Raw genomic sequence first — 25,619 nt, forward strand, 5'->3', positions numbered from 1 at the left:
GCCCTCCGGGAAATGCTTCTGGTTGGTCTCAAGCAGAAAAAAGTAGATAGGACTTTAGAAAGGATGGGGCCACTGAGGCCCAGGGGGCAGTGGTGGTCCCTTGCGGGGGGGCGGTCAGTGGCCAGAATCCAGTGCTGGACCTGCACCTGGCTGTGGCTCATCATGGGTGGGGTAACAGGTTGGACACTCCCCCCTGGGCTCTCTTTACAAGCAGGTCAGATATGTTTTACGATCAACTTCAAAAGGTGGTGAGTGAGGCCCTTCCCTTGTGTTCTAGAATCTTCCCACAGCTGCTCTGCAGGGTACCCCCTCCCCCCAGGTCAGGCCTATGCACTTGTCAAAGGCTACAATCTCAGCCCAATTTGTGAGCCCTTGCTCATCCCACCAGCACCCCTCCCCTCTGCTTCAGGGCCCCTGCAACCCACACTGAGCAGACCTGGGCCCATACCCTAAGTGCAACTGGCTGCCCCCCACCTTGTGACCCATATAGGAGGGTGGTGCACACACAGCCCTCTGCAGCCCTCCAGGGGCCCATCTGCTGTTGGGGACGGAGGCCCAGACCTGGCCTGATCAAGAGCCAGCCTTGGCCTAGCTTTTCTGAAAACTCAGGAGCATACGCTTACCTTCCTCCAACCCCCCGGGGCTGCGAGGTGTCCCAAGGGGGCACAGGAAGCACCCAGACCAGTCGCTGCCAGAAGGAATAGGCTCAGCAGCCCATGACCAGGGTACTCAGCCCTTGCTACACCTTAGAATCCTGGGGAGCTTTAAACACATTGACCGCCCCCCCAAAGCAGGTTGAGTCACTGCTGACTAGCTCCCCCCCCAAAAGGGGGCTGGAGGGGTTTTCTTCTGGGGGCAGGAATAGGCCAAATGTCAGCATGGCCTCCCCAGCCCTCCCTGACCACAGCACCCCAGTATCTCCGGATGCAGGAGAGGGGAACTGACCCAAGTCAGTCTGCCCAGGGTGAGAGTGTGGGGGCCTTCTCTCCATTAGGGCCTGGCAAGCTGGCCCAGGGGAGACACCGAGAGCCTGAGGTGGCCCCTGGCCACTGCCAGCAACCCCTCTGGAAGCCAGCCCTGCTGCCTCACCCCTACTGGTTCAAGCTCCGCAGCCAGCCTGGGGCCTGTTCATCAGCGGCCTTGTCGCAGCCCCGACCTGAGCCAGGCAGGCACCCAGTCCAGCTCCATGCTGCCCCTGCCCCTGCTTTCCCATCAGGTTTCTGGAGTGGCCAGCACCCTGCATCTACCTCCCTCTCCTTGTTTCTCCCAGCTGCCCCACACCTACCGTCCACAGGCCCTAGGCTGGCAGAACCCCTCCCCTCCCTCCAACCCCCGGGCCTGGGAAGTTTGATCAAGACCCACACACAAGAAGGCTAGGCCAGAAAGCTCAGGCCTAATTTGTGAATGAATAAGCTTTGCATCCGCATGCCAGGGCCCTGCCCACCCCCTGGCCACCCACCTCAGGCCAGCCGCTGCCTTGGCCATTCACAGGCCCTTCCCAGCCCCAGCCACTCCGGCTCTCCAGGGTCTCCTTGGCCCCTGTTGCCCTTGGGGTACCCAAGGCAGCGGGTGGTACAGGTGTTGGAAGCCTGGGAAGCCTGGTTGTCCTGTCTACCATGGGCTGAGAGCACCCGGCTCCTGGGTGAAGCCCAGAATAGAGTTAGCACAGCCGGGCCAGACCCAGGTAAGACTCCCCTACCCAGAGCGCCCTCCTCCCCTCCTCCCCTCCTCCCTCCAGCGCTGCTCCCTCCTCCCCTCCTCCCTCCAGCGCTGCTCCCTCCTCCCCTCCTCCCTCCAGCGCTGCTCCCTCCTCCCCTCCTCCCTCCAGGGCTCCCTCCTCCCTCCCTCCAGGGCTCCCTCCTCCCTCCCTCCAGGGCTCCCTCCTCCCTCCCTCCAGGGCTCCCTCCTCCCCTCCTCCCTCCAGGGCTCCCTCCTCCCCTCCTCCCTCCAGAGCTCCCTCCTCTCCTCCCTCCAGTGCTGCTCCCTCCTCCCCTCCTCCCCTCCTCCCTCCAAAGCTCCCCCCTCCGCTCCTCCTTCCAGTGCTCCCTCCTCCCCTCCTTCCAGAGCTGCTCCAAGGCAGGAGGGTGAAAACCTGCTCGCAAGCCAGGGCTGAACTTTTGGCCCAAAGCCTATTGGCAGAATGCAGGGCCCCAGTGGAGGGCACACAGGCAGTGGCTCCTGAGGCCTTCAGTCCTTCCCCAAGAGTAGAGGGGGATGTGGTGGGCAGAGCCCTAAGTCTGTGAGCTGGGGAGGGGGGACAGGGAGGGACTTTGCAGCCACCCTCTTCCTTGTACGGACAATCTGCTCCTCCAGGCTGCTGGGCTGCCCTTATATAAACATCTCTGCTGCCTCCAGGCGCCTCAGCTCCCAGGCACTGGCCCCGAGAGATGTTACCCCAGGTTCTGGGAAGGGCAGCCAGCTTCTGGGAGGAGGCAGGCAGCTGCCTTGGCCTGGACTGGCTGTCCCTCCAGCACTCACATCACCCCAGCCGCCACCAGTGCCCCACGGCAGGTGTGCTAAGAGGAGCAGGCCGGAGTCAGGTGTGCAATCTGCCCACCACCAGCCCACTCTGCCTAGCTCGCAAGGCTCCCTGCAAGGGCTGCTTGGCTGCCAGCCTCCAGGTTCTGCAGTCCTGCAGGTGCTCCTTCCCCTCCCTCCCCAGGATCCTTCCTCAGGGCCCTTCACCCAGCTAGGTCCCTCTCGGCCTTTAAAGGCTCCCTTCTGCCATCACCTACTCCAGAAGCCCGCCAGGATGCAGGGCTGGGTGGTTGTACCTCCTCCCGTGGGGCTGACCACCCTGCATTGGGATAGGCATGTCTGTCCTCAGTGCCAGGCCATGAACTTCGGTTTCAGTGGGGACTATGGCAGGCATTCTGAACGTCCAGCGCTTAACCCGGCTTGGCACAGGATGCCCAAATCTGGCATCGCGGCGGAGAAATAAATCATGCGGAAGGAACACGTGGGAGGCGTCCAGGGCGGCATGGGCGCTAGCCGCGGGCCTGCTGGACTCGTGGGCTTTGCGGGGCATCTTAGGCTGGAGGCGCCAGAAAACGGGCCGGACAGTGACCAAGGAGCGTCTGGGGCGGGTCCCTCCTGGGGGAGTGGCAGCGCAATCCGTGTGGCCACCAGGCACTGGCCCCAGGTTGTTTCATTGGGGCACCCAGAGCCCTCTTTCCAGAAACCGTGGCTTTGGCGCCGCCATCCCTCGGGGTCAAGTGTCAGAGCCAGGGTGTCTGTGCGGTCTCCAGGGGGCTTACAACTGAGACCTCAGGGCTCCGGGGAGTAGAGCCTCCGGTTCAGGGCTTACCTACGGCTGCTGAGGGTACGACTTCTCCCTGAGCTCCCGCCCCGGGGCCTGGAGACCCTTAAACGGCCTCGGCCGCCCCTCCCCACCTCCACGGGTCCAGCTCCCCACCGCGCACGGTTCCCTCAGGATCCCCAATCCCCACTCCGGCCGCGCCTCCTCCGCTATTGAGATGCAAATCTTTGCCAATTGTCGCCGAGTAAGGCGACAGAGCCGGATCCTTCCGCAGTCCTGAACCAAACTTTTTGCCGCTGAAAACTTTCGAACAAGAAGTAGTCCCTAGGGCCGGCCCCCGACGTCCCTTCGCCCCGCCACGTCCCCCAACCCCAGAGGACCCGGGCTCCGGATACGCGTCCAGGCCGAGGCGACGCAGGGCTGTCGCGGTGCGCGCAGGGGCGAGGCCAGCGAGGGAGAGGGGTGCGGAGGGATCGGCGGGGCGGGCCCGAGGGGCGGGGCCGGCGGGCGGGGGCGGAGCGCACGGCGGTCTGCGCCTCACTAGTGCCTCGGCCGCGGGAGGGAGCGCAGGGGCGCGGGGCGCGGGGCGCGGGCGCGAGCGCAGCGGAGGAACGAGCCGGGGCGCCGAACCGGGCCCCGAGGCCGCGAGGGTCCAGCGCCGCCCGCCCGCCAAGAAGCAGGGAGCAGCGCGGGCCGCCGCCACCGCTCGTGGGACAGTCCGGCGAGCGCCTGTGCGCCGGAGCCCCGCCGTCCCGGCGCAGGAGGCCGCCACCGGGCGCAGCGGGCAGCCGGCGGGGTAGGCATGCCGCCGCTCCTGGCGCCCCTGCTTTGCCTGGCGCTGCTGCCCGCGCTCGCCGCACGAGGTAGGCGCCCGCCCGCGAGCCCGCAACTTTCCGCGCCCTTCGGAAACTTTGGTGGCGCCCTGCGCGCGCGCCCCGGGCGTCTGGGAGCGGGCGGCCAGGGTGGGGAGGGGGGGCCCGGGTCACCCGGGGCTCGGGGAGGTGAGCGACCCTCCCCCGCACCGCCTGACCGACCGGGATGGACTCGCGCCGCCCGCGCCTAGGGCCGGGTTTGAAGCCGGGCGTGGGGGGCTAGGCGCCCCCCACCCCGGGGCCCCCGGAGGCCCAGCCCTGGGCTCGCCATCGTCAGCCACGCGTGGGGCTTGCCGCCGGGGTAGGCGGGCGAGCTGCCTACTACTTTTCGATTTGAATCGAGTCGGTTTTGGTTTCCTGTTGCTTTGGGGCCATTTATCTTTTTCCTCGCCTCTGGCCCGCGCCGGGGGCGGATGTTGGGGCGCGGAGTGTGGGGTCCGGGGCGTCGTGTTGCCTTTACTGAGCTGTGCGGCGCGACCAGCCTGCCGGGCGTGGTGGGCAGTGGGGCACCAGGCGGACCGGCCTTCTCCCCATTCAGGAGAGTTGGCGAGGGGCCGGACGAGGGGCGAGGGGCGCTGACGGAGGGGTCTCCTTCCCACGCCTGATCGCCGCCCCCATCCCGGCTCACAGACAGTTTGGCTGGGGAGGGGGCAGGGGTGGTGCGGGTGTGCGGAACACCCAGCGGTGACTAGCGGGACTTTCACTTTGCCGAGTTCAAGTTTGGAATCTTGCAAGGGTGAAGAGGGACAGGGAGAAGGAACGCTGTCCCTCTCCACTTCACATCGAGGAATCCAGTGGTGATTAATTCCTCTCTTCCCCTAAAAGTTGGAGGGGAGAATTAGCTCCCCACTTCCAGAAGGTGGGGTTCCAAGTCACACCCCATCCCCGCCCCCATGAGGGGCTTAATTTACACAGCACTGGTAAAATGGGGAGGGAGCGACTGGATTAATCCCTTCTTGGGAATGGGGTGGAATTCCTTCCAACCAGGGTATCTTCATCCCCTTTTCCTGGGTGTAGCTGAAGATGCCCGCCTTCAGGAGCAGGTATTGGGTGTCCTGGAGGCTGGGCTAGGTCCCCGAGGTGCAGCCCCTGTGCCCCAGGAGGCGGCCCTGGTGACAATGGGCTGCTCTGATTCTGGGGCTGGTGCTTTGTTGGCGGGCGGAGCCTTGAGCCTTGCAGCTGTCGCCTTTTCCCACGAGTTGGGGGGGGTGGTGGGCCAGTGTGGCCACCCCACCCCTCAGCACCGCCCCCTCACAGAACACGTTTGAGCAGCAAGACAATCTTGGTGGCTGGATAGGGGCCCCAGCCCCGATGGGCTCCCCGTTGAAGACCCGTTGAAGATGGGTCGGGGGTGCAGAGTTTGGGAGAATGGCCCAGGTTCATGTCAGATCTTCTTCATTGTCCAGATGGCATTTCAGGACACCGTACCCACTTTGAGTGTGACCTGCCCACCTGCCACCCAGCCAACCTGTTGCCCTTCCCCCCATTTCTGACTACAGAACTCTGGGCAGATTTGAAGCCCCTTGGGGGTTCACGTTTGGGAGGGTTCCTGAGGTCCCCTGCCCCCAGCAAGCCCATGATGAGGCAGAGCCTTCTAGGTAGAGGGGTAGCTGTACCCCTTGGAGTGGGCCCTTCCCTGTCCTGAGGGCCCTCCTGCCACCCAGGCTGACCTCTCGTCTTGCCCCTCCCCAGGCCTGCGATGTTCCCAGCCCAGTGAGAGCTGCTTGAATGGCGGGAAGTGTGAAGTGTTCCCCAACGGCACCGAAGCCTGTGTGTGAGTACGCACCCTGCACCCCTGTGGGGACCTGTTGCTTTTGTCGGGAGCAGAGCCCCTGCCTTCTGCATCAGCGGCCCGCAGGGACAGAACACTAGGCCATTGTCTTCTGGAGATGGCCCAGAAGGCTGGGCGCGGTCACGTGCTACTTTTATTGGACAAAGTCTGGCAATTACTTAATCACCAGCAATTATGTTGCGTGTGGAGCTGGTCTGGCCGCTGGAGGTTCAAGCATGCCTTTGTGGGCCACCTTGGACTCCTGGGGTACTAGGTGGGAATTCCTGGTACCCCATTTCTTTCTAAAGTCCCTGAGAAACAAGTTGCCCACCAGGGGAGGCTGTGGACCTTTAGAGAGGCCCGGCCCCCACCACCTTGCCTACGGGAGTGCCTCCTCCAGGCAGGGCCTCTCAGCCAGAAATGGGCTCTTTCAAAGTCAGACCTGCCCCTCCAGGCCCTCGGCCTTCCCCAGCAACCCTCCTCTGACCTCAGGTGAGGTTGGGGAACACATCATCATCATCATCGGGAGCCCATCTCCCAGGTTGAGGGTGGGTGGGAGTACCTGCTGGAGCTTGGTTTCCATCTTGCCATCTGTAGCTCCAACCCCCCACCGTCTGGCCCACCATCCAGCCCATCACTCTCCAGGCCTTGGTCCCCATAGCTGGGGCAGGGGTGTGTGTGTTGTGGGGGCGCGCGCCGCAGCCTGCCTGGACTCCAGCGGGGAGTCCTGGTACAGTCCGCGCCCTGCCTGCCCGTGCACACCAGCCTCAGAGAAGTTTTCTGTTGCGCTGGTGCCCTTCAGCTTGACTTCGTCCGATGGGGATACAAGGAGGTGCTTGGTGGCTGGAGGAAGGGCCCCTCCGCCCCCAGGGGGAAGCTCCCTGGCCGGTCCTGGGTCCTCTGTCCTCCTCTGAGTGCTGCATTCCCACTGCCGAGGGCCCCTTCCCTTGACAACCCTTGGCCCGTGGGCAAGCAGTCCCCCCTTCCACTGCCCCCATCCCCCCCAAACTGAAGCCAATTAAGCAGGTCTGTGAGCAGTTTAATAGACAAAGAGGATTGTGTCTTTGTCAGATGCTAATGAATGCACACTACTTTTTTTTTTTTTTTTTTTTGCTTTTTTGGGGCCTTTTTCTTCTCCTGCAGAAGCCGCACCGACGCTTGATGCCCTAAATCTTGTTTCCTTTCATTCAGAGACCGACAGCTGGGATTCAGGGGAAGCGCAGCGGCTATTGTCGGGAGGCGGATTAATGCCGTGTGATTAATTATGCGTGGCTTCCCAGAATGCACGACTCCCTTCCCGCCAGCCCCGGGCCTGCTCTGGCTGCGCGCTCACCCATGGGGTGTGTGTGGGTGGGGGGGGGTCTCTGTACTTCTGCAGAGGGCTTTGGGAAGGCAGGAGGGGTGCGGTGCTGGGGAAGGTAGGAGCAGTCTTTTATCAGGGCCACCAAGGAGCAGGGACAGCCCGGCCCAGGGGCCACTAGGGTCTCCCTGGGCTGGAGCCTGGGCCACGAGGGGGGTGCCTTGGGGTGCAGGCTACTGCATCCCCCTCCTTGGCATTGGGGTGAGACACTTCAAGGGGACAGAGCGATAGTGCGGCATGCTCTCCCACCCCTCAATCCTAGAGCCCTGCCAGCCCAAGCCGGACCACTGCTCAGGGCTCGGGCGCCGGCCTTGTCTTCTCCCTGGGGCCTGGGGCCCCCCTCCTCCTTGGCGGGAAGCCTGCCTTAGTCTGGCCTGGCACTCAGCCGAGCTCAGCCCACAGAGACCCCATTGTGCACACCCCGCATATCCACTTGGAAGGCGGAACGGAAGCACCGTCCTCAGAGGCCCTACCTCTGGGTCACACCGTGTTGGAGACTGGGGAGCGGGGATGGGGTGCCAGCCAGGCCCAGCTGTGGAGAGGCACGGGTCTGGGCTCAGGGTGCAGCTCGGGGATGTCGTGGCCACTCCTGTGAGGGGCCCTGGCTCCCTCTGATCCTGGGCCCTGTGCCCTCTGCTGGGACCTTCTGTTCCCTTGAGGCCCCAGAAAGTCTGCTAGTATGGGAGGCCGAGTGGGGAAGCCACCTTCTTTCCTCAAAGGTGTGAGGGTGGAGGCCTCTGGTGCCAGCCTCGGTGTGAATTCCAACTCTGCAGCATTCATCCTGGACTCTCTCGGAAAGTTCTTTGACTTTCTGGATCGGTTTGCTGGCTCTCCTATGGATAGGGCGTGGGAAACGGTGGTGTTCCCGTTCCAGGCACATTAGTACCTGGTGAATCATATGTTTCCACCCCAAAGAGAAGGAACCTTCCCCAGAGGCCGCGAGTCAGGTGGCTGCAGGGATCAGGGTCAGAGAAAAAGGTTTCTGTTGGTGTGAAAGCCTTCCCAGGATTTCACGGAGTAGCTGAGGCTTGGTGGGCCAGTGGCTGCAGAGGACGGGCCCCACGGCCTGTCCCTGTGGGCAGAGTGCCGTTTCTGGACGGCTGCTCTGTGTGTGCAGTACCCTGCAGGCAAGCCCAGGGCAGTCGGTGCAGAGGGGGGATACTCACATGGGCTCCCCCTCTTTTGTTTGGGGGTGGGAGAAGGCTTGAGGGGACTGTTGTCTGTTTGGGTGGGCGTGCGATCTCGGTCTGAAAGGCTTGTGGGGCCTGCCCCGGCCTGGGCGGGGAGCTGAGGCCCCAGGATTGCTAAGGTACTCCCCCTGACTGCGAGAAAGGCCATCCCCGCCCCCCGCTCCCCGCCCAGGGCCTCTCCCAGGTGATCACAGAAGCGGGGTGAGCCATCATGCTCAGGGCACCTGGGAGGGAAGTCCAGCTGGCTGGCAGGTGGTGGGCTTTAGCCCGGGACCATCCAGTGTTTGAGGCCTGGCTCCGCCACCCACTAGTTCTGTGACCCCAGGTCGCTGGTCACCTGAACTCCGACTCCCCGTCTGTAACGCGCAGCTGACCCACCATTGATCTCTTCGTGGTGCGAGGATTGCATAAGAGCCGCATGCTTTAGGCACCGGCTGGAGTGTCCGGTTCCCTGCCTGCCTTCTCCTTTTGAGCTGACAGGGCTGGTTTCAGGATCCTCATTCTCGGATGTTTAGTTGGCTGATGAGTTAATTCAGAGAACTCAGAAGGTGCTGCCTGGGGAGGGGCTCACCGATGCTGAGGGTCCTGTCACCGCCCGTGGCTCTGATCCCCAGTCCTCTTTGCTTTTTCCCAAAGACGCTTTTGAGCACCTGCTGTGTGCGCCAGGTTCTGCCCGAGGCACTGGCTAGCAGGCTCAGGGCGCCCTGGCCCTGCTGGGGGTGACGAGGTGACTTTCTTGGCAAGAACACGTGGGTGGGTGTGACGTGTGAGGCAGAGGGGAGCGCGGTGGGCAGGGCAGCCTGACCCAGGGCTGATATGGCTCCTCGCAAGCCTGTGACACCATGTGGGCCGGCCATGGGGGGTGTGATCTGCCAGGCTGGCGGGGTGCAGAGTGGCACCTCTCTCTCTCCAAAGCCTGTGTTCCTACCCACTGTCCTGTCTTGCCCGCGCCGCCCCAAGCCCTCCCCGGCCACTCTCCGAGGCAGCAGGCCCGCAGGACAACTTCCCTTTACGAGGGGAGGTCGGGAGGCTCAGGCGGGAGAAGTGACTCGGCCCTGGGCTTCAGAGGGACCGCTCCTTCGGCTCCCGTCACCTGGTTGGCTGTTTCCACTGAGTCACCTGGGAGTCTTGGGCGAGGCTGGGGGAGGGCCAGCCTCACTCTCAAGGCTGCTGTGGGGCTTCCTCTGTTTATGTGGTGCCTGGGCCCCGGGACCAGGTTAGAAACACACGTGTTAGACACCCAGGGTGAACCAGACTGGCTCCTAGGCTCACCTGCTCTGTGCAGAGACGTCAAGGCACATGCCTTCTTTGAAGGAAGGTGCCTCCTGGGACCAGGCCTGCCTCTGCACAGAAGCTAACATTTTTCCCGTTGCAAAGAAGTACATACTTTTTTTTAAAAGAGAGAGGAAACTGTGCCCTTAGCAGGAAGAGGGTGGGTCAGGGCCAACAGTTGACGGAGGAGAAGCTCTTCAACAGGATGGTGGGGGGTGTGGCGTGGGTGTTGGGACCCCCTGCTGCTGGTGGCTGGGGAGGGGCCTGCGGGACCCCACGGAAGCCAGCGCCAGCCCCCTCTGTGCTCGGCGTGCCTTCGATGGGTGGCCGGGGCTGTGCTGGCAGGTGGGGGGCCCCGGGGCCGTGCCGGGCCGAGGGGTTGCACCCTCCTGGAGTGGGGAGGGCACCTTTCCTGTTTCATGTCTTGTCTATAAATAGTGAAAGGATGTGGCTTTGCAGAGCTGATTGAGCACCTAGATTGCTTTCCTCAACAACGTACCAGTAATAACTCCACGCGCAGACAGCCCCATAAAACCCTGGCAGACGCGTTTCTCGGCGGGCTCACACCCCCTCCAGGTGGTGGCCAGCTCTGCTTGTCTTTTTTTTTTTTTTTTCCAAAGCCAGTTTACAGGTGGGAAAAACTGAGGCCGGGCCGGGGGTGGGGGTCTGAAGCCAGCTTCTGTCAGCGCCCCCTTCGTGTGCAGGTGTATCCAGAGCTACCCAGGCTTTGACAGGCAGCTGGCTTCGGGGCATCGTGACTGTGGGGCCGATGTGTCTGATGGCCCTGAAGTTTCCCGGGGCGGCGGGGCTTGACCACCTCTGGGGGGCTGTGTGCCCTCCCCCCATGCCCTGCCGTGCCTGGTCGAGAAGATACAGAGCCAGCGTGGTTCTGGTTGGCAGGGCCCCCTCAGACACACAACCTGGGCCTCCGTTTCCCCCTCTGTACGTGAGGGAGTTCCCCTCCACAGCATCCCAACAGGACCCTGGGACAGGCCTGTAAATGCCTGGGTGCGGGCGGGGGTGCGTGGCGGTCAGGCCAGGCCGCGCAGGAGGGCAGGTTCTGCGAGTCTGGGCCCTGCTCTAGGCTCCGGTGTTCTCACCAGCTGGCCCCTGGGGCCGGGCAGTGCCTGATGGGGAGGGTGTAGTGATGTGCAGGTGTCTGGAGGAGGGGCGGACAGGCAGAGGAAGGCCCTTTTCGGGAGCAGCCCGGGCCCCGGGCTGTCTCCTCAAGACGGAGCGCCCCCACCCCTAGGACACGGAGGGGCTGAAGATTGGGGGGGTTGGATACATATATGGATGTCTTGGTGATCAGTTATAGGCATCGTGAGTTTTGCTGCTTTAGCCACTTGAAGGGTGCGATTCCAGCATTTAATACGTTCCCAAGGCTGTACCACCACCAGTGTTGTCTGGCTCTGGAGCTTTGCCCCCCACCTCACCCCCACCACCCCCCGTCTCCCGCTCTGCTCTCGGGGCCCGCTCTCTGTCCCGCAGTCGGGTCCTGCAACATCGCATCTCTCCTACACGGTGGGGCCTGTGTCTGCCTCGCCCGCCCCCAGCACCTCTGGGCTGGCCCCGCTAAGTAGGCCTCCCATTCTCCCGGCCCCCGGCCCTGGTCAGCCCATGTCTGCTTTCTGCCTCTGGATTTGCCTGTCCTGGACGTTCCTGGGTCAGCTCAGAGTTACCTGGTGTGGCCCCGTAGAAGATGAGAGGGGGCTGGGGGCCTGGCCTCTCGCTCTTAGACGCAGATGGGGTCCCTCCAGGTTGCCTTCTGGGCTAAGGGAGGCTCCACGTCTCCCGCAGGGCAGCAGAGTGGTCCCTCCCGGTCAGGCAGACTTGTGAGCGTTAGCATCTGGACTCACCCCCGCTTGGTGGGGGGGTTGCTTTCTCTGCATCTCCGAGACCCATGGAATTCTGGGGCAGAAACTCTCCCCCGCAGTGTTTCGCCATTGAGCGGTTCCTTCCGACCCTGCACCCACTGCTCCTAGGATGGAAGCATTCTGGCAAAGGCGGCCCCCAAAACGACTTTCCCCACTTTCCCCCAAGCTCAGGGCCAGGGATCAGCAGGGGTCAGGATGTCACGTCATTAGCGCTTTAGGGTGAATTAGTGCAGTTAAGCATTGTGCTCTCCCTGCTTCCTCCCTGACGCAGAGCTGCTTCTTTGAGTGGGTGGTGGACCCCTCTGGGAGGCCTGGCCTCTCCCACCAGGCAGCCTGCCCCCTCCGGCCCCCACAGCCGTTTGTCGTGCTGTGGGTCTTGAGCTCTTCTGGGCTGGGGGCTGGGGGCTTTCTCTGGAGGTCACACCTGGGGCCCCCAAGCAATGGAGGCAGCCCTCGGGGGCTCACAGTTTCCAGGAAGAAGTGCCTGGGGTCCTGGTTTCCAGTGGGTCTTGGGGAGAGGCGTGCACTGGGGAGCCTGGCGTCTGATGCCCACACCTGCAGTTCCCAAACCTGAGCGTCCCTCACACACAGCTGCCAGCCCCCGGCCGGGTCTCAGTCTGGGAGGCCCCCACGGCACTGGCCCAACTGCGGCTTTGGACTCTTCACCCTGAGAGCTCCCCCCGCCAAGGTGGGGTCCCTCGATCACGGGGCCCTCGCCAACTCCCCTGGCTCCCTGCGCACAGGCTGCTCAGAGATGGGTGGGCGTGCAGGTGGGAGCCACTGAGGTGCTTGCCAGAGGAGTGGCCACATTACAGCTTCTGTGCTGGGCTGGGGCTGGGGCCTGTCCTGGCCACACCGTAACGAGTGGGTGAGGCTTCGTCCCCAGCTGTCCCAGCTTAGCCCTCAATGGGCTAGCCGTCAGTCGCGTGTGCTCTAGTGCTCCAGTTGGTGGTTCTGTTAAGCTGGGTGAGTGGTTCCCTTGTCCCTCTGTTGACACTGTTGATTTGCTGAGCGAACTGCTCCCCCGCAGGTGGAGCCAAGGCCCCGGGGAGCCAGGCGGATGGTCACGTCCATCCCACCGGGACAGCACGGGGCCCCGGGAGGCTGGGGCTTGACAGGTGGCCACAGAATGTCTCAGACAGCCCCACCCCACCCACCCGCCCTGAGACGTCTTGGACCCATGTGGGGTCATGCGGCAAGGGGGTGGGAAGACGCTGCGGCAGCCCTCGGCTACTCCCTTCCCTGGGGACCCTTCCGGGCCCGGGCAGCCGCTCGGCTGCCGACCCCCTTCCTTCTTCAGCCCACGGTGGTGGCCTGGCCTGGGTCACAGCTGAGCCACAGGCATCTGCCCAGGGGGCCAGAACCCAGGGCCCGGCCACACCCGCTCTTGACCCTCCGCCGACCGGCCTGGGCTAGTAGGGAGCCTACTCGGTGCGCCAGGCCCCGGGGAGGTGTTTGCCCCTCTGCCTGTGCCTAGCCCGGGGCAGGAAGCGGCCAGGAGGGAGCAGCACAGACCTCCCACCAGCCCGGCCAGGCTGCGGGGGGGTGGGGAGGGGGGGTAGCCGCTGCGGGACAGGGGGGTGCGCGGGGGAGAGGGGCAGCTGTCGGCCCCTGGAAAGGTCTGTCCAGGCCTGCGCAGCAGGGCCCGTCGTGGGGCTGGGGACCTGCCTCCCACCATTTCCTGTGTCGGTTGTTGGTGAGCGGAAACTGCACAGTTACTGGAAATGAGAGGTTTGGGGAAGAAGCCAGAGTTTTGAGTGTGTGTGTTTTTCCCTGACAGCTTTTCAGTAAGAGCGACGCTGAGCTCAGGCTGGGCAGTGGGGAGGGTCCTGCCACACGTCTGTCCGCCCCTCGGGGCCTCTGTCTCCCCTCCCTCCGGGGAGGGCCTGGGTGAGGTGACTAGCCCTGGGCCTTCCGGGTCAACCCGAGGGCTCCTCCACCTGTCAGCCTGGCTGGTCCCGGCTCCCATGGGGCGGCCCGCAGGGCGGGGCTCCCCCTCTGCACTTCCCCTCCGTGGTCAGAATGAGGGCGACCTCAGCCCTGTCTGCTTGGGAGCCAGACGGGGCGGCCAGGCAAGGCTGTGTGTGCCAGCGTCTGCGTGTGGCTGGGGCTCAGAGCATGGTGACACCCTCCCCCCGGTGGTCCGGGGCCCGGGGTCCGGCACAGCGGTGGGGGTGGGCGCAGAGCCGGAAGTTGAGGCCGGAGGCTGGTGGGCGGCTCGAGGTTCTGGAAGAAGCTGCAGTCCCAGCCGGTTGCCCTGAGCGGGGCTTTCCCCCGTTTTAGCGTGCCGCTCCCGCTGAGTTGGGGTGTCGCCTCCATTGGCAGCACAGGCTGTGGCATGGGCTTCCTTCTGCCACCCGGGCTGTGTGACCTTGGGCTGCCCACTCACCTTTCTGAGCTCCTTTCCCTCAGGGAGGATGGGGACCTGGCGCCTTGAGCTGGGGGAGGCATCCCACAGAGCTGCTGGCCAGTGATGGTGCAGCCCTTGCAGCCTGTCTGGGGTGATTCTAGGTCAGTGTCCCCTTTAGGTCCATGTGGGTCTGCACGCGGCTCTAACACGGGCGGGTCCCCCGATGGAACACATCGGTTGACTTTTACTCTGTCGGAGCCCTCCCCTCGTGCCCAGAGGCCTCGTCCAGAAAGCTCCCCCAGGCCAGCCCTGCCCCGGCATTTGGGTGAACTCATGCTAGGGCAGAGGGTGAAGCCCAGCCCGAGAGCCGCCCACTTTCCCTGCAGGGAAAAGCCCTCCAGAGGGCCCCAGACCCATGTCAGCTGTCCCAGGACAGCTGGGTGTCCCCAGAGGGTGACCGCAGGCCCCACCCTCACCTCCTTGACCCCGGGCCTAGGTTCCGTCTTCTGGCATTTGCTGCATCCCAGGGCACCTTGGAGGCCGTGCTGGGCCCAGGGTGACCGGCAAGGGCTACACAGCCAGGTACGCAGGCCTGGGGGGCGTGGAGCCTGGTCTGTGGGGGCGGGGGTGCTCAGCGGTGTGAGTGGGCAGCAGAGGCCAGAGAGAAAGGGACTGGGGAGCGGTGCAGGATGGGGGTGACCTCTGGGACCACCGCTTAGCTGGAGGCAGCCCACAGCTGGCCCTGCGGGGTCCCCACAGCCCACAGGTGTCCCGGCCGAGTGCAGTGGGGGCAGGCTGGCTATGAGCTCCCGCCCCCTCGTGCCAGCGCCTGTGGGCAGGAAAGGCCCCCGGCCCCGTGGAGGAGGGTGACTGGCCCTCCTGCTGGACGGGGCTGCAGAGGAGCCGGGGCCCCAGAGCCGTCCCACCCGCCAGCTGGCTGGGAGGCTTCCTGGTTCCCAGACCTCTCACCCGGAGCCCTACCCCCCACCCCGGGTTTTGTGTTTCTCTGAGCTTGGGGGTGTAAGAATGCATTGTCTGCTGCAGCCCTCTGGGGCTGGGGCGGTCAGGTGGTCAGGTGAGAAACCCCGGCCTTTTGGGCAGGGCATCTGGGGTGCAGGGGACACACACCCTCCCTCCTCTACCTGTGAGCTCCTGCTGGACCCGAAGCTGCCTCTGGAGCGGGGCAGACAGACAGCCCTGCTCTGACTGCTCCTGGGTGGCTGGCTCCTGGTAAAGAGCTGCATTCAAGTCCAGGTGGTGCTGTGTGCATACCATGCCTGAGCCCTGGTTTTCTTGTCTGTGAAATGGGCCCAGTGTGTACCTGTAGGGCCGTTGGGGGAGCCCGGCGAGGGGAAGCTGGAGGGGTCTAAGTACAGGTCCTATTTCATCATTCGGGAACCCACGTGAGGGGGTTGTTGGTGCCCTCTCCAGATTCTGGACGAGCTCAAGTGCCCCTGAGTGTCCGCTCTGGCCGGCCAGGGGGTCGGGGGTGTCACTAAGCAGCCTGTCCTCTCCCCACACCCCCTGAGACGGCATCTGCTCCTAGGAGTGGAGGCAGGAAGCTGCCAGAATCGTTTCTGGCTTTGGCAGGGAGCTCACTCTGCAATTGCTGACTTAATTAATCGAGTTTTGGATTAAGCCCTCCCTGTGGCCTCGTGAGCCTGTCGAGTCCTTCATTGCATCTGAGCGATTGGGGGTGCAGGTCTGGGCTCTGTCCGCTTGGGAGCAGAGGCCCCTGCAGCTGGAGGGGGGCAGCAGGCCTCTGGGAGAGGTCACATCTTCCAACCTTGTCTCTAGTTTGGGGCTCTACCTTTTGGGGGACGGGGGAAGGATTCTCTGAGTGGGCAGCAGACTGTTCTCACATGCCTCACTGCCACAGGGCTCTTTTGTGATCCCAGGGGACCCTGTTCTTGCTGGCTGTGCCAACCAGCGGCCCTCCTCACCCCATGGGTGGGCCTGGGTCGCCTCTGTCCCCTGCTGCTGGGCCGTCTCAGGAAGCTGCTCGACCTCATACTGGCCTTTCCCTCCCTTCAGACCACTGGCCACTTCCCACATCGAGGGTGGGGCAGCCCAGAGTGACCCGGGGACAATGAGCCATTGGGGGCATTGTTTTCCCTGCAGTGGGAAAGGTGGCTTCCCAGGAGGGCAGGTTCATCATTTGTGTGGGGACACAAAGGGCTTCCCCCAGAGCCGGGGAAGGAAGCCATGCTTTTCCTGCATTTGCTCTACCCAGCATATCTTAGAGCATCCAGAGATGTGACTTGGGGAAGAGATTCAAGACAAAGAGCCAGCAGCTGTTGGGGCCGGAAAGCCTGGGCCCTGGGTCGTGGGCAGGCCCCACGCCCCCACCTGCCCTGGGCTGCTGGCCACCGCCGCCATGCTGGTCTGGGGGGGGGGGGGGTCGGTCTGTGTCAGCCCTCGCTGCCCCCCCCGAGGCCCTGGGAGTCACAGGCAGGGTCCCCCCCATGGGGCCCAACGGCTGCAGAGGCTGGAGGGAGGCCACTGCTCAGCCAGGCACCCACCGCCCCTGCTGGGATCACTTCCAGGGCCACACGCGGTGGTGGAGGCAGTAACCCCCACACCTGAGCAGGGCACAACCCACGCCCCCCTGTGCCTGTCGAGGTGGGGAGGGGAGCCAGAGCAGAAAGGGGCAAAAGCCTGGAGGTTGCCGAGGGCCATGGTCAGGTGCCCCTGGAGCCCAGCAGAGCACTGGCGGGGTCCCAGCTCAGCCGCAGACAGGTGTCTGGGCAAGTCTTCTGCAGGTGTGAGAGGGACCTGGGGACTTTTCACACGATGGCTCTTTGGGGACTCTGGGGGGAAAGGCAAGGGGCCAGTGCTCAGTTGTCCCAGTTCTCACATCTCCTGGGGGTGCTCTCCCCCCAGCTGAGCTGCCCTGGCTGTTCCCAGTGGGAAAGGACGCCAGGTCCCCGGGTGGGGCACAGTTGGGGGAGGCCCACAGAGGTCACCAAGCTCCCCGCCCAGCCTGCAGTCAGCACATCATCCCTCATCCATTGCCTCCTGGAAGACGGTGGCCCCTGCTGGGGTATGGGGGGGACTTGGCCTGGCCTCTACCCAAGGGGGGGGCTGAGGTCTCAGAACCGCCCCCCCCAAGCCTTGACCAGAGAAAGACTTGGGCTTATTGACTGCAGTACTCATGGCTGTACCTCTGGGGACCTCGGGTCCCATGCCTTTCTATGCTGGCCTCTGTCTGCCCCTGTAGCAAGGGGCCAGGAGCCTCCCCACCCAGTCCACGGGTGGCCCCATTTAGGTGGGCTGGGAGGTGGGTGGTTCTATTCTCCCCAGGCCAGGGGTCTCAGAAACTCCTGGCCCAGCTGTCCAGGGGTGGGTGGGCCCTAGTTTTGTGTCCCGTGTCAGTGGTTTGGGTGGAAGGCGATGGGCCTTTGCTGAGCACCACGGGATTGGGCTCCAGGCAGGATCAGGAAGCAGCCGTGTTCCCCACCCCTTGTCACCAGTGGACACCAGTGATGTTGACTTGGTTGGCCCATACACAGCAGGAGCCCAAGGGCCCCGGGCGCTTCCTAGGCAGCAGGCTCGTGGAGGGGCAGCAGGGGTGATGTGGGGAGGGGGCTTCTAGGCAGTCTGCTGCAGGCAGAGGCATGTGGGGAGCAGGCAGCTTGGGGGCAGGGTCGGTGAGGAATGCCCTCCTTGTTCTGCTCCCGAGTAACCATTCCGCAGCCAGGAGGCACTGGCCCTGGTGATGGTGGCGGCGGGAATTTGGCCTGGGAGCAGGCCTTCCCCGCTACCCCTGGGGTCGTTCTACTAGGGACAGGTGGAGTCAGTTAAGGAAGGGTTGCTAATTACATCCAGGTGGCTTTTTATAGCAAGCAGCCTGGGATGCAGGCTGCTCAGTGGGGTGGGCAGGGCGGTCCCTGCGTCGGGAGGCGGGGGCCTTGCCCACCTTTGGAGTGGCCGCCCGAGCTCCTCCTGGTCCTGGCAGGGTGGGTCCCCTCTGGGCAGGCAAAGTCCTTGTGTCTCCAGAGCTTTCCGTAAACACGCGTAGCTCGGCTGGTTCCGTCAGTATGTTCCCAGGGACGCGGTAAATCACGCACAGACCAAATCCAGTGCTGGCGAGAGTGAGTCCCCTCTGCCCAAATGGTCAGGTGGCCGGGCGATGTGCACGAGGGCCCTCTGAGCATGTGCAGTCCCTTGACCTCCCCCCTCGGGAAACAGAGGCCCAGGCAGAGTGGGATGGAGACCCCCTCCTCTGCCCGACCCCGAAAGTTCCTCTGATCGAAGTACGTTTCACCGGCGCCCCCAGGAAGCACCTGTCCTGGGGTATCTTGGGTTCCTCCTGTGGACAGAAGGGGGGGTACCACATCACTGCCCCCCCAGCTGCCAGGGTGCAGGGCTCCGTGCTCACCGCTGGACCACAAACTCCTTGAGGGCAGAGCTGAGCATAGCATTCTTCACGACTCCCTCCCCCCTCCCCTAGTGTGGGGCAAAGAGACCTGTCATCTGTCCCCTGGGGGTGGCAGATGGCTGCTTAGCTTAGAAAGGAAAACAGCACAATTTAGAATTAGTCCCGGGTGAAAGGTCACAGCAACATCTGCCTCCGGATGCTTTCTGGAGTCGCATTTCTATGGAGCGGTGCCGGCTGGGGAGGGCGGGAGTGAGCACAGTGGAAATACTGAGGCGGGGACAAAGCCGCCCGGCAGCCATTTGGCGCTCCTCCGCTGGGCAGGGTGTCTGCCGGAAGCCTGGCCCCCTGTCGGCCCCCTCTGCGGCCCTGTGCCTGGAGCCCCCAGCCCACCTGTCACTCACCTGCCACGGCCAGCATGGGTTGGCCTGTCGGAGGGGCAGGCCGCACGGAGGGTGGGAGGAAGGGCAGGTGGGGGAGCAGGTGCTGGGCGGCCTCAAGGAGGGGCGGTGAGGCACGGGAGCCGTGCAGTGTGCTGGGCGGGACCGTCCCTGTCCAGTCTGTAGGGGGCTCGCCTCGGCTGTCTTGGGCTCACCACCCCGCCCGGACAGGAGGGGCGTGCAGGTCGGCAGGAGGTATCGCTCGGGTCACCCGAGGCCCTGACCCGGGCCCACTCTGGGAAGCCTCTCACTTTCGAGGCAGCTGTTGGGTGCCATTCCCTTTGCCGGGCCCGGGGCCCCACCCCACCAGGCACTTACACCGACCCCCAGGACAGGCACTGAGGACGGAGGGTCCCTCCGGCCCCCTCAGGGAAGTCTGGGTGCCTTGGGCAGAAGGGACCACAGGTGTCCATCCCCGGGGAGCTCCCGTGCTGTGGCCAGGTGGGCAGAGAGGTGTCCACAGGTGCAGAGGAGAGAGATGACTGGAGGCTGCCCGGAGCCAGGGGCGTGGGGCACAGAGGGGGCAGGATGGCCTCCAGGACTGGCCCAAAGGTGCTCCACCCGCCTCCCGTCCCAGACCCTGTGCCTGGCCTGGTGCTTCCTCTTGGCTCAGGCTCCCAGCCAAGCCCCTGTACCTCACACCCCACACTGCCCCACAAAGCATCTGCCTCTACTGTCCCTCCTCCAGGGGCCACCCCTCCCCTCGTGGCCCTGCCTGTCCTCGAGCTGGGGTGCTGGTGGTGGTGGCGGCCACGTCCAGGCCCAGCCCAGGAGCCAGCTCGGGCCGGGCAGCATGCTTTCACGGTGCTGTCTGCCTGGCCTGGGCAGGAGTAGGGGAGACAATGGGCCTTCTCAGCCGTGGCTCCGCCCCCCCGCCCCCCCCCCCCCCCCAACGCAGAGAAGCCTCTCTGGTCCCTGCCCCGCCCGCCCTGGTTGGCGGCCCGCCGCGCCCGGCTGGGATCAGCTGCTGCCCGCGTCCCCGGCCACAGGCGCACCTGCTTCCCGGCCAGCCTTTGTCCATGCTACTGACGCCTGATTTATTGGCGTATTTTCCCTCGCTGGCCTGGCATAACCCAGCCTCATTGGCTAGGTTGCCACCCATCCAGGTGGGTTGTCCCAAGGTCTTCCCACGGGGGTCCCCACTCCTGAGCCAGAGCACGGGGGCTGTTCACAGAGACACTGTCCCATGGCTGGAGGGTTTGGGGTGTGTATCCAGGCAGAGCCTTCCGGTCCATCTGGGGACACCCAACATCCGGACAAGTTAGGGATCCGTCTAGTGGCAGGGGGTACCCAAGGACACCCCCCCAGGACCCTGAAGACTTCCCTCCCCTCAAGCCAGCAGGGCTTGTGGGGGGGGCGGTGTGGACAAGGCAAGCACCCTCTACCCGGCACCCACCACCCGCCCGCTCCGTCCATGGCTGGGAAAGAAAAAAGAGCCTTTTCTCCAAGTGGCGCGGTGGCTAGGTCCTGCCTGACAATGGAGGGCATTGATAGGTTGGGGGAGGTGCTGCCTGTCCCCCCACACCCATCCCCCGCCGCTCCACTCCGGGCTCCCAGTGCCACTCAGGCCAGAGCCGACGGTCGGTAACTCCCCGGGGTCCTGGAGCGTGGTCGTGCAGGAGTCCCCCTTGCCAGAGCCACCGACCCCGCGGCCTGCTTCCCCAGCAGGCTGGGCAGGAGCCCGACTCTGGCCTGAGTTGCCTCCCCCGACTGGTTTTCTTGAAGCCAGTTGGTTTGGGACTGTTGGCTTCTGACAACAGATGGTGGGCCAGGGGGGCCATTTTGTGTCATCCTTATCACCTTTCCAAGCTGCCACCACAGATAGAAACCTGCAGGGAGACAGACGCGTCCCAGGCCTTGGGGACAGCCTGGGGAGAAGCCCACTGCTGAGAAATGCGGAGACTCCGAGACCCCGGCCCCCCAAACCGCCACCCCACCCATGCGGGTCTGATTCTAGCCCCAGGGGCAGGCAGGAGGGGAGGCAGTGAGGACCGGCAGGCTGCGTCCCCATGGGACAGCCGTGGCTGTGGTTTCCGTGCCAGGGCCACGGGGCAGCCCCTTCTTGGCTGGGCTCTGAAAGATGGGATATTTCCATGCTTGGGAGAGCCCCCTCTTCATCCGGGGACCTGAGCTTCCCCACCAGTACCCGCCTCTGCTGGGGGTGGAGGCCCTGCTGACCCGGTGCCCAGAGCTGTGGGTGTGGCGTCCCAGCTGCCTTTCCCAGGCCGCTGTGGGCCGGAGGCGGGCCAGGGGCACGTTATGCCTCAGAGCCTTCACCCCTGGGAAGAACAATGCCTGGCTGGTCCCAGAGCCTTTACTGAGCTTTTCCCTCGAGTACAAGGCCACAAGGTGACCTCAGGGGGCAATTTATGGCCCAGGCTCCAGAAGCTGGGCCGACAGGTGGCCAAGGGGGGCCCTGGGGTGGGGGTGGCCTGCGCGGAGCCCCGTCCCTGCAAAGAACCCGTGAGACGCCCCCCTCCCAGTTCGTCCGCTCCTGTTGGAGCCCGAGCAGCATGTTCTGGGGCAGGGCACAGACCTGGTGGACATGGCAGCCTTCACCCCCAGCTCCCCAGCCCTGGGCTGGCTCACTGAGAGCTCGGGAAGGATGCTCTTCCGCGCACCTTGATTTCTCATGCCATGAAACGGGTGTGTCTGCTCCCAGCTGATGTTGTCTGGACATTGTGAAGACTTGATCCCGAAAGGGAAAACCATGTCTAGGCGCTGAGCGTGGGTTGGGGGGGGATGGGGTGCCAACCACGTCCTGGTGGTATTCCCGTCAGGTAAGACCTCCAGCAGAAAGAATCCACATTGGAAAGGAAACGGGAGACAATCTGCTGCGTCTCGGCCCTCTGTACGTTCATGATCGCGTCCGTAGTGAAAGCAGAAAAGCCGTGAGCCCCCAGAACAGAAGAGCGTCAGAGCACTCCTTCGCGGGGAATGGTTGGGACCCACCTTGTGGCCCCTTCCTGCTGGCTCACCCAGGCGCTCATGCAGACATAAGGGTTTTGAAACCAAGGCCAGGCCTCGCTGTGCGTTCTGCTTTCCAGCCTGTTGCCCCAATTAACAGAATCATTTTTTTTTTTTATTGAGGTGAAATTCATTGAATGTAAAGTTAACCACTTTAAAGTGTGCAGCTCAGTGGTGTTTGGCACATATGTGCTGTTGTGCAACCTCCTCCCTGGACCCAGATCATTCAGCTGCCCCCCGAGGAGCCCCTGACCCGGCCCTGCACCCACCCAGGGTGGGGCCCGACAGCTGCCACGCTCCCCGGGGGCAGCCGCGGCCTCCACAGAAGCCAGTGCTGGGTGACGGGGGTGGTTGGCCGGGGTGCCGGCACGAGTAAGCGCTCTGGTGTGTCTGCCACAGTTGCAGCGGGGCCTTTGTGGGCCAGCGATGCCAGGCGCCCAGCCCCTGTCTCAGCGCCCCCTGCAAGAACGCCGGGACATGCCACGTGGTGGACCGCGGAGGCCTGGTGGACTACGCCTGCACCTGCCGCCTGGGATTTTCCGGGCCCCTCTGCCTGACGCCCCAAGACAACGCCTGCCTCTCCACCCCGTGTCGCAACGGGGGCACCTGTGACCTGCTCACGCTCACCGAGTACAAGTGCCGCTGCCCCCCGGGCTGGTCAGGTGAGAGAGGGCAGCGGGTGGCGGCCCCGAGGACCCTCAGACGCTGGCCCTGCCCCGGCTGCCCATGTGCCGTGACGAGCGGGGCAGATGCCAGGTCAGTCTGTCCTTCAGGCCGCTGGGGTCGGTGACCCCTACCCTGGAGTCCCCACGCCCCTTCCCAGCCCCGAACTTGTCCAGTTGTGGCTGCCCTGCTCCAGGGCCCCCACTCCTCCCTGCCCCCGTGAGGAAGGGGGTCCTGTCTCTCGTCCTGTGCTCGGGGGTGGGCCAGCCTCCGTCGGGGGCTCTGACGCTGCGTGGGGCTCTGGAGGGGACACACTGGGGTCAGGTCTCGAGGCCGCCCCCGCCCCCCTTAGCAGCCGTGCGTCCTGGGAACCTTGGTCCCTGTCCACAGACAGATGGCCGTGTCCCGCCGTGGGTCCTGGGGGCTAAAGAGAGGATGCTGTTAGGTCTGTGCCAGGCTGGTTCCTCCATGGTACCCAGGAGCCGCCCCCCGGGGCCTGGAGGAGTCCTGGCTGTGGGCAGCCAGAAGGCCTGCGTGACCCTCTCACTGCCCCTTGCCCACCAGGGAAGACGTGCCAGCAGGCCGACCCATGCGCCTCCAACCCCTGTGCCAATGGCGGCCAGTGCCTGCCCTTTGAGGCCTCGTACATCTGTGGCTGCCCACCCGGCTTCCACGGCCCCACCTGCAGGCAGGACGTGAATGAGTGCAGCCAGAACCCCAGGCTCTGCCAGAACGGGGGCACCTGCCACAACGAGGTCGGCTCCTACCGCTGCACCTGCCGCACCACCCACACTGGCCCCCACTGCGAGCTGCCCTACGTGCCCTGCAGCCCCTCCCCCTGCCAGAATGGGGGCACCTGCCGCCCCACGGGGGACACCACCCACGAGTGCGCCTGTCTGCCAGGTACCATCCCGCCGGCCTCCCCGCTGCCCCTGGGGACCCAGGGGTGCGGGAATGGGGGTGTCCTGTGTGGGGACAGGGGCGGGTCTGGAAAGGGTACAGGTTAGGCAGCGGCTTGAATCAGGGTCCAGGTGTCACCCTGGTCCCTGGCCATCCCACTTCTTCCTGGGGGTGGGGTCTGCTGTGGCCCCCAACACTTCCACCCCCCCACCCCCTGTGCCAGGGACCTGGGGTCCCCGCAGCCCCCAGGGCAGGCTCGTCAGTGAGATGCGGCCCTGGGTGAATCGGGCTGGACAGGTGTGCCCTCCCTGGGGGTTCCCCCCTGCCCTCATAGCCCCTGGCCCTTCGCCCTGCTTGGAGCCTCCTTGGGTGGCAGGCATGAGCCTCCCCGCCCCTTAAATTCCCTGGAAACCTTGTGCTAGTTGTGAAACTCAGCACAGCCTGGCTGGGACACTTGCTTGTGTCGCCCCGGGCCTCCCGTTTTGCTGGGGCATGTCACTGCCCCCCGGTGGCTTGTCACCCGTGGGTGTGGGGGACAGCGAGGGGCAGCCAGCCATGGCCACTGGCCCTGTTGCACAGGCTGGTCTTTGCACCACAGTTTCTTAGTCCGTTTTGCTGCTGCTGATCTAAAAATAATATTGACGGGAGGCTTGCCAACCTCGTAGTGTGTCAGCTGCAGTTAGGTGGGCCTGGGGCAGGGGAGGAGGAGGAGCCGAGAAGGTGGGGTCGTGGGGTTTGGGTGCTGGGCGTGCAGGGGTACCAGGAGGACTGCCCCAGCTGCCATACTCCGTAGCCCCTGCAAAGGGGAAGTGGCCTGCCTGCCGGCCACATAGCCCTGGGCCTCGTCACCGCACCAGCTGCCTTTATGTGCAGACACCAGGCACGTGCATTTCCTGGGCAGTGCTGGGCGTTTCCCTTGCCACCTGACCGCCCCCGTGCTGCTGGCTGTTCAGCTCTCCCCGGGGGCTCAGAGCTATGCCCAGTTGCCAGGCCCACCCTGGGTTCTGGGTTCAGATGCCTTTTTGTTGGCCCAGTGACCTTGGGCCTGGGATCTCCCATCCAGCCACGTGGCTCAAGAGGGGCCTGCCCCCCTGGGGCCACAGTGAGGGCCGGAGGATGCAGGGTGTGGGGGACCCACTGGAGGATATCCCATGCCTAGAGCTCATGTGCCCCACCATAGGAGATCCTCCAAGGCACGGGGAGAAGCCGTGCTCGAGGCCCACTCTAGCACACATGGGAGTCACAGCTCGGGCTCTGGGCTCCCATCAGGGGTGCTCCCTCCAAAACACTGTCCACTTCGCACTTTGGCTCTTCCAGGCCTCCTGCTTTTGCCCCCCACAGCACGGGTGGGGTGGGGGGGCCCCGAGGGAGGAGACTGGCTCTCCAAGGGCAAGAGAGGGGTTCAAAGGCACCCCGGGAGGGGCATTAATTAGTAACCGGCTGCAGGTTTGGGCTCCTGCCCAGCGCACCTTTCTTGGTTGATGATTGAACGAGCGGGACTTGAGCGGGTTAATGGCTGACTGGCGTGGAGGCCATGTGGCAGTTGACCCCATGTTGGGGAACCACACCTCTGTTCCTGGGAAGCTGAGGGCCACGTGTGTGCACTGCCTCCTGCAGTCCCCTGCCTGGAGACCCCCCCCCCAGCCCCAGGGCAGTCCACTAAGATGGGGCACGTGCTGCGGGCCCACGGGGTGCCCTGGGAGCCCCCCTCATGGTGCTTGGCCTGGAGGCAGCCACAGGGAACTCGGCTACAGAAGGATGTTTCCAGGAGCACCTCCAGAGTCCCACGTTCCCAAGTCCCTGTCTAATTAGCCAGCCCTGGGCCAAGGGATTCATGAGAGGAACGTGTCACCTGTGGGCTCTGGAGTGGGGGGCCTGGTCACATGGGAAGCAGGGAGAGCAGGGGGCAGGGCCTGGACCCCAGGGCCCCAGGGTGGTGGGCACCCCAGCACAGGCCTCGGAGGGGCAGCACCCCGCCCAGAGCAGGGTGTGTGGGTCCAGCCAGGAAGACACTGGAGCGGGCCCATGGCGTCCGACCCTGCGGCCAGGGCCTGACCGTGCCCCCGGCTCCTCCTGCTGCAGGCTTCACTGGCCAGAACTGTGAGGAGAACGTGGACGACTGTCCCAGCAACAATTGCAAGAACGGAGGTGCTTGTGTGGACGGCGTGAACACCTACAACTGCCGCTGTCCCCCAGAGTGGACAGGTGCGCGCCGGGACCGGCTCGGGGCGGAGGGGGCTGCCCGCCCGGTCTACCCCGGGGGAAGTGTGGCCGGGTTCTGAGGCCCCCACCCCAGTGGCCGCACTGTCCGCAGCCCGGC

General features: G+C 64.6%; 1 protein-coding gene across 2 annotated transcripts in view; it reads left to right on the plus strand.

Annotated features, from left to right (window-relative positions):
• Positions 1-3,818: 3,818 nt before the first annotated feature.
• NOTCH1 (notch receptor 1) overlaps positions 3,819-25,619 on the plus strand; it is a 44,387-nt gene continuing 22,586 nt past the window's right edge. For both annotated transcript variants that reach the window (XM_027615831.2, XM_027615832.2), the window contains exons 1-5: positions 3,819-4,122; positions 5,824-5,905; positions 22,136-22,398; positions 22,964-23,302; positions 25,382-25,504. In XM_027615831.2, the coding sequence (XP_027471632.2) occupies positions 4,062-4,122; positions 5,824-5,905; positions 22,136-22,398; positions 22,964-23,302; positions 25,382-25,504 (868 nt within the window). In that variant the 5' untranslated portion in view covers positions 3,819-4,061. The remainder of the gene's footprint in view (positions 4,123-5,823; positions 5,906-22,135; positions 22,399-22,963; positions 23,303-25,381; positions 25,505-25,619) is intronic.

The sequence above is a fragment of the Zalophus californianus genome, chromosome 13 (assembly GCF_009762305.2).
Source record: "Zalophus californianus isolate mZalCal1 chromosome 13, mZalCal1.pri.v2, whole genome shotgun sequence".
NCBI classification, from domain to species: Eukaryota; Metazoa; Chordata; class Mammalia; order Carnivora; family Otariidae; genus Zalophus; species Zalophus californianus.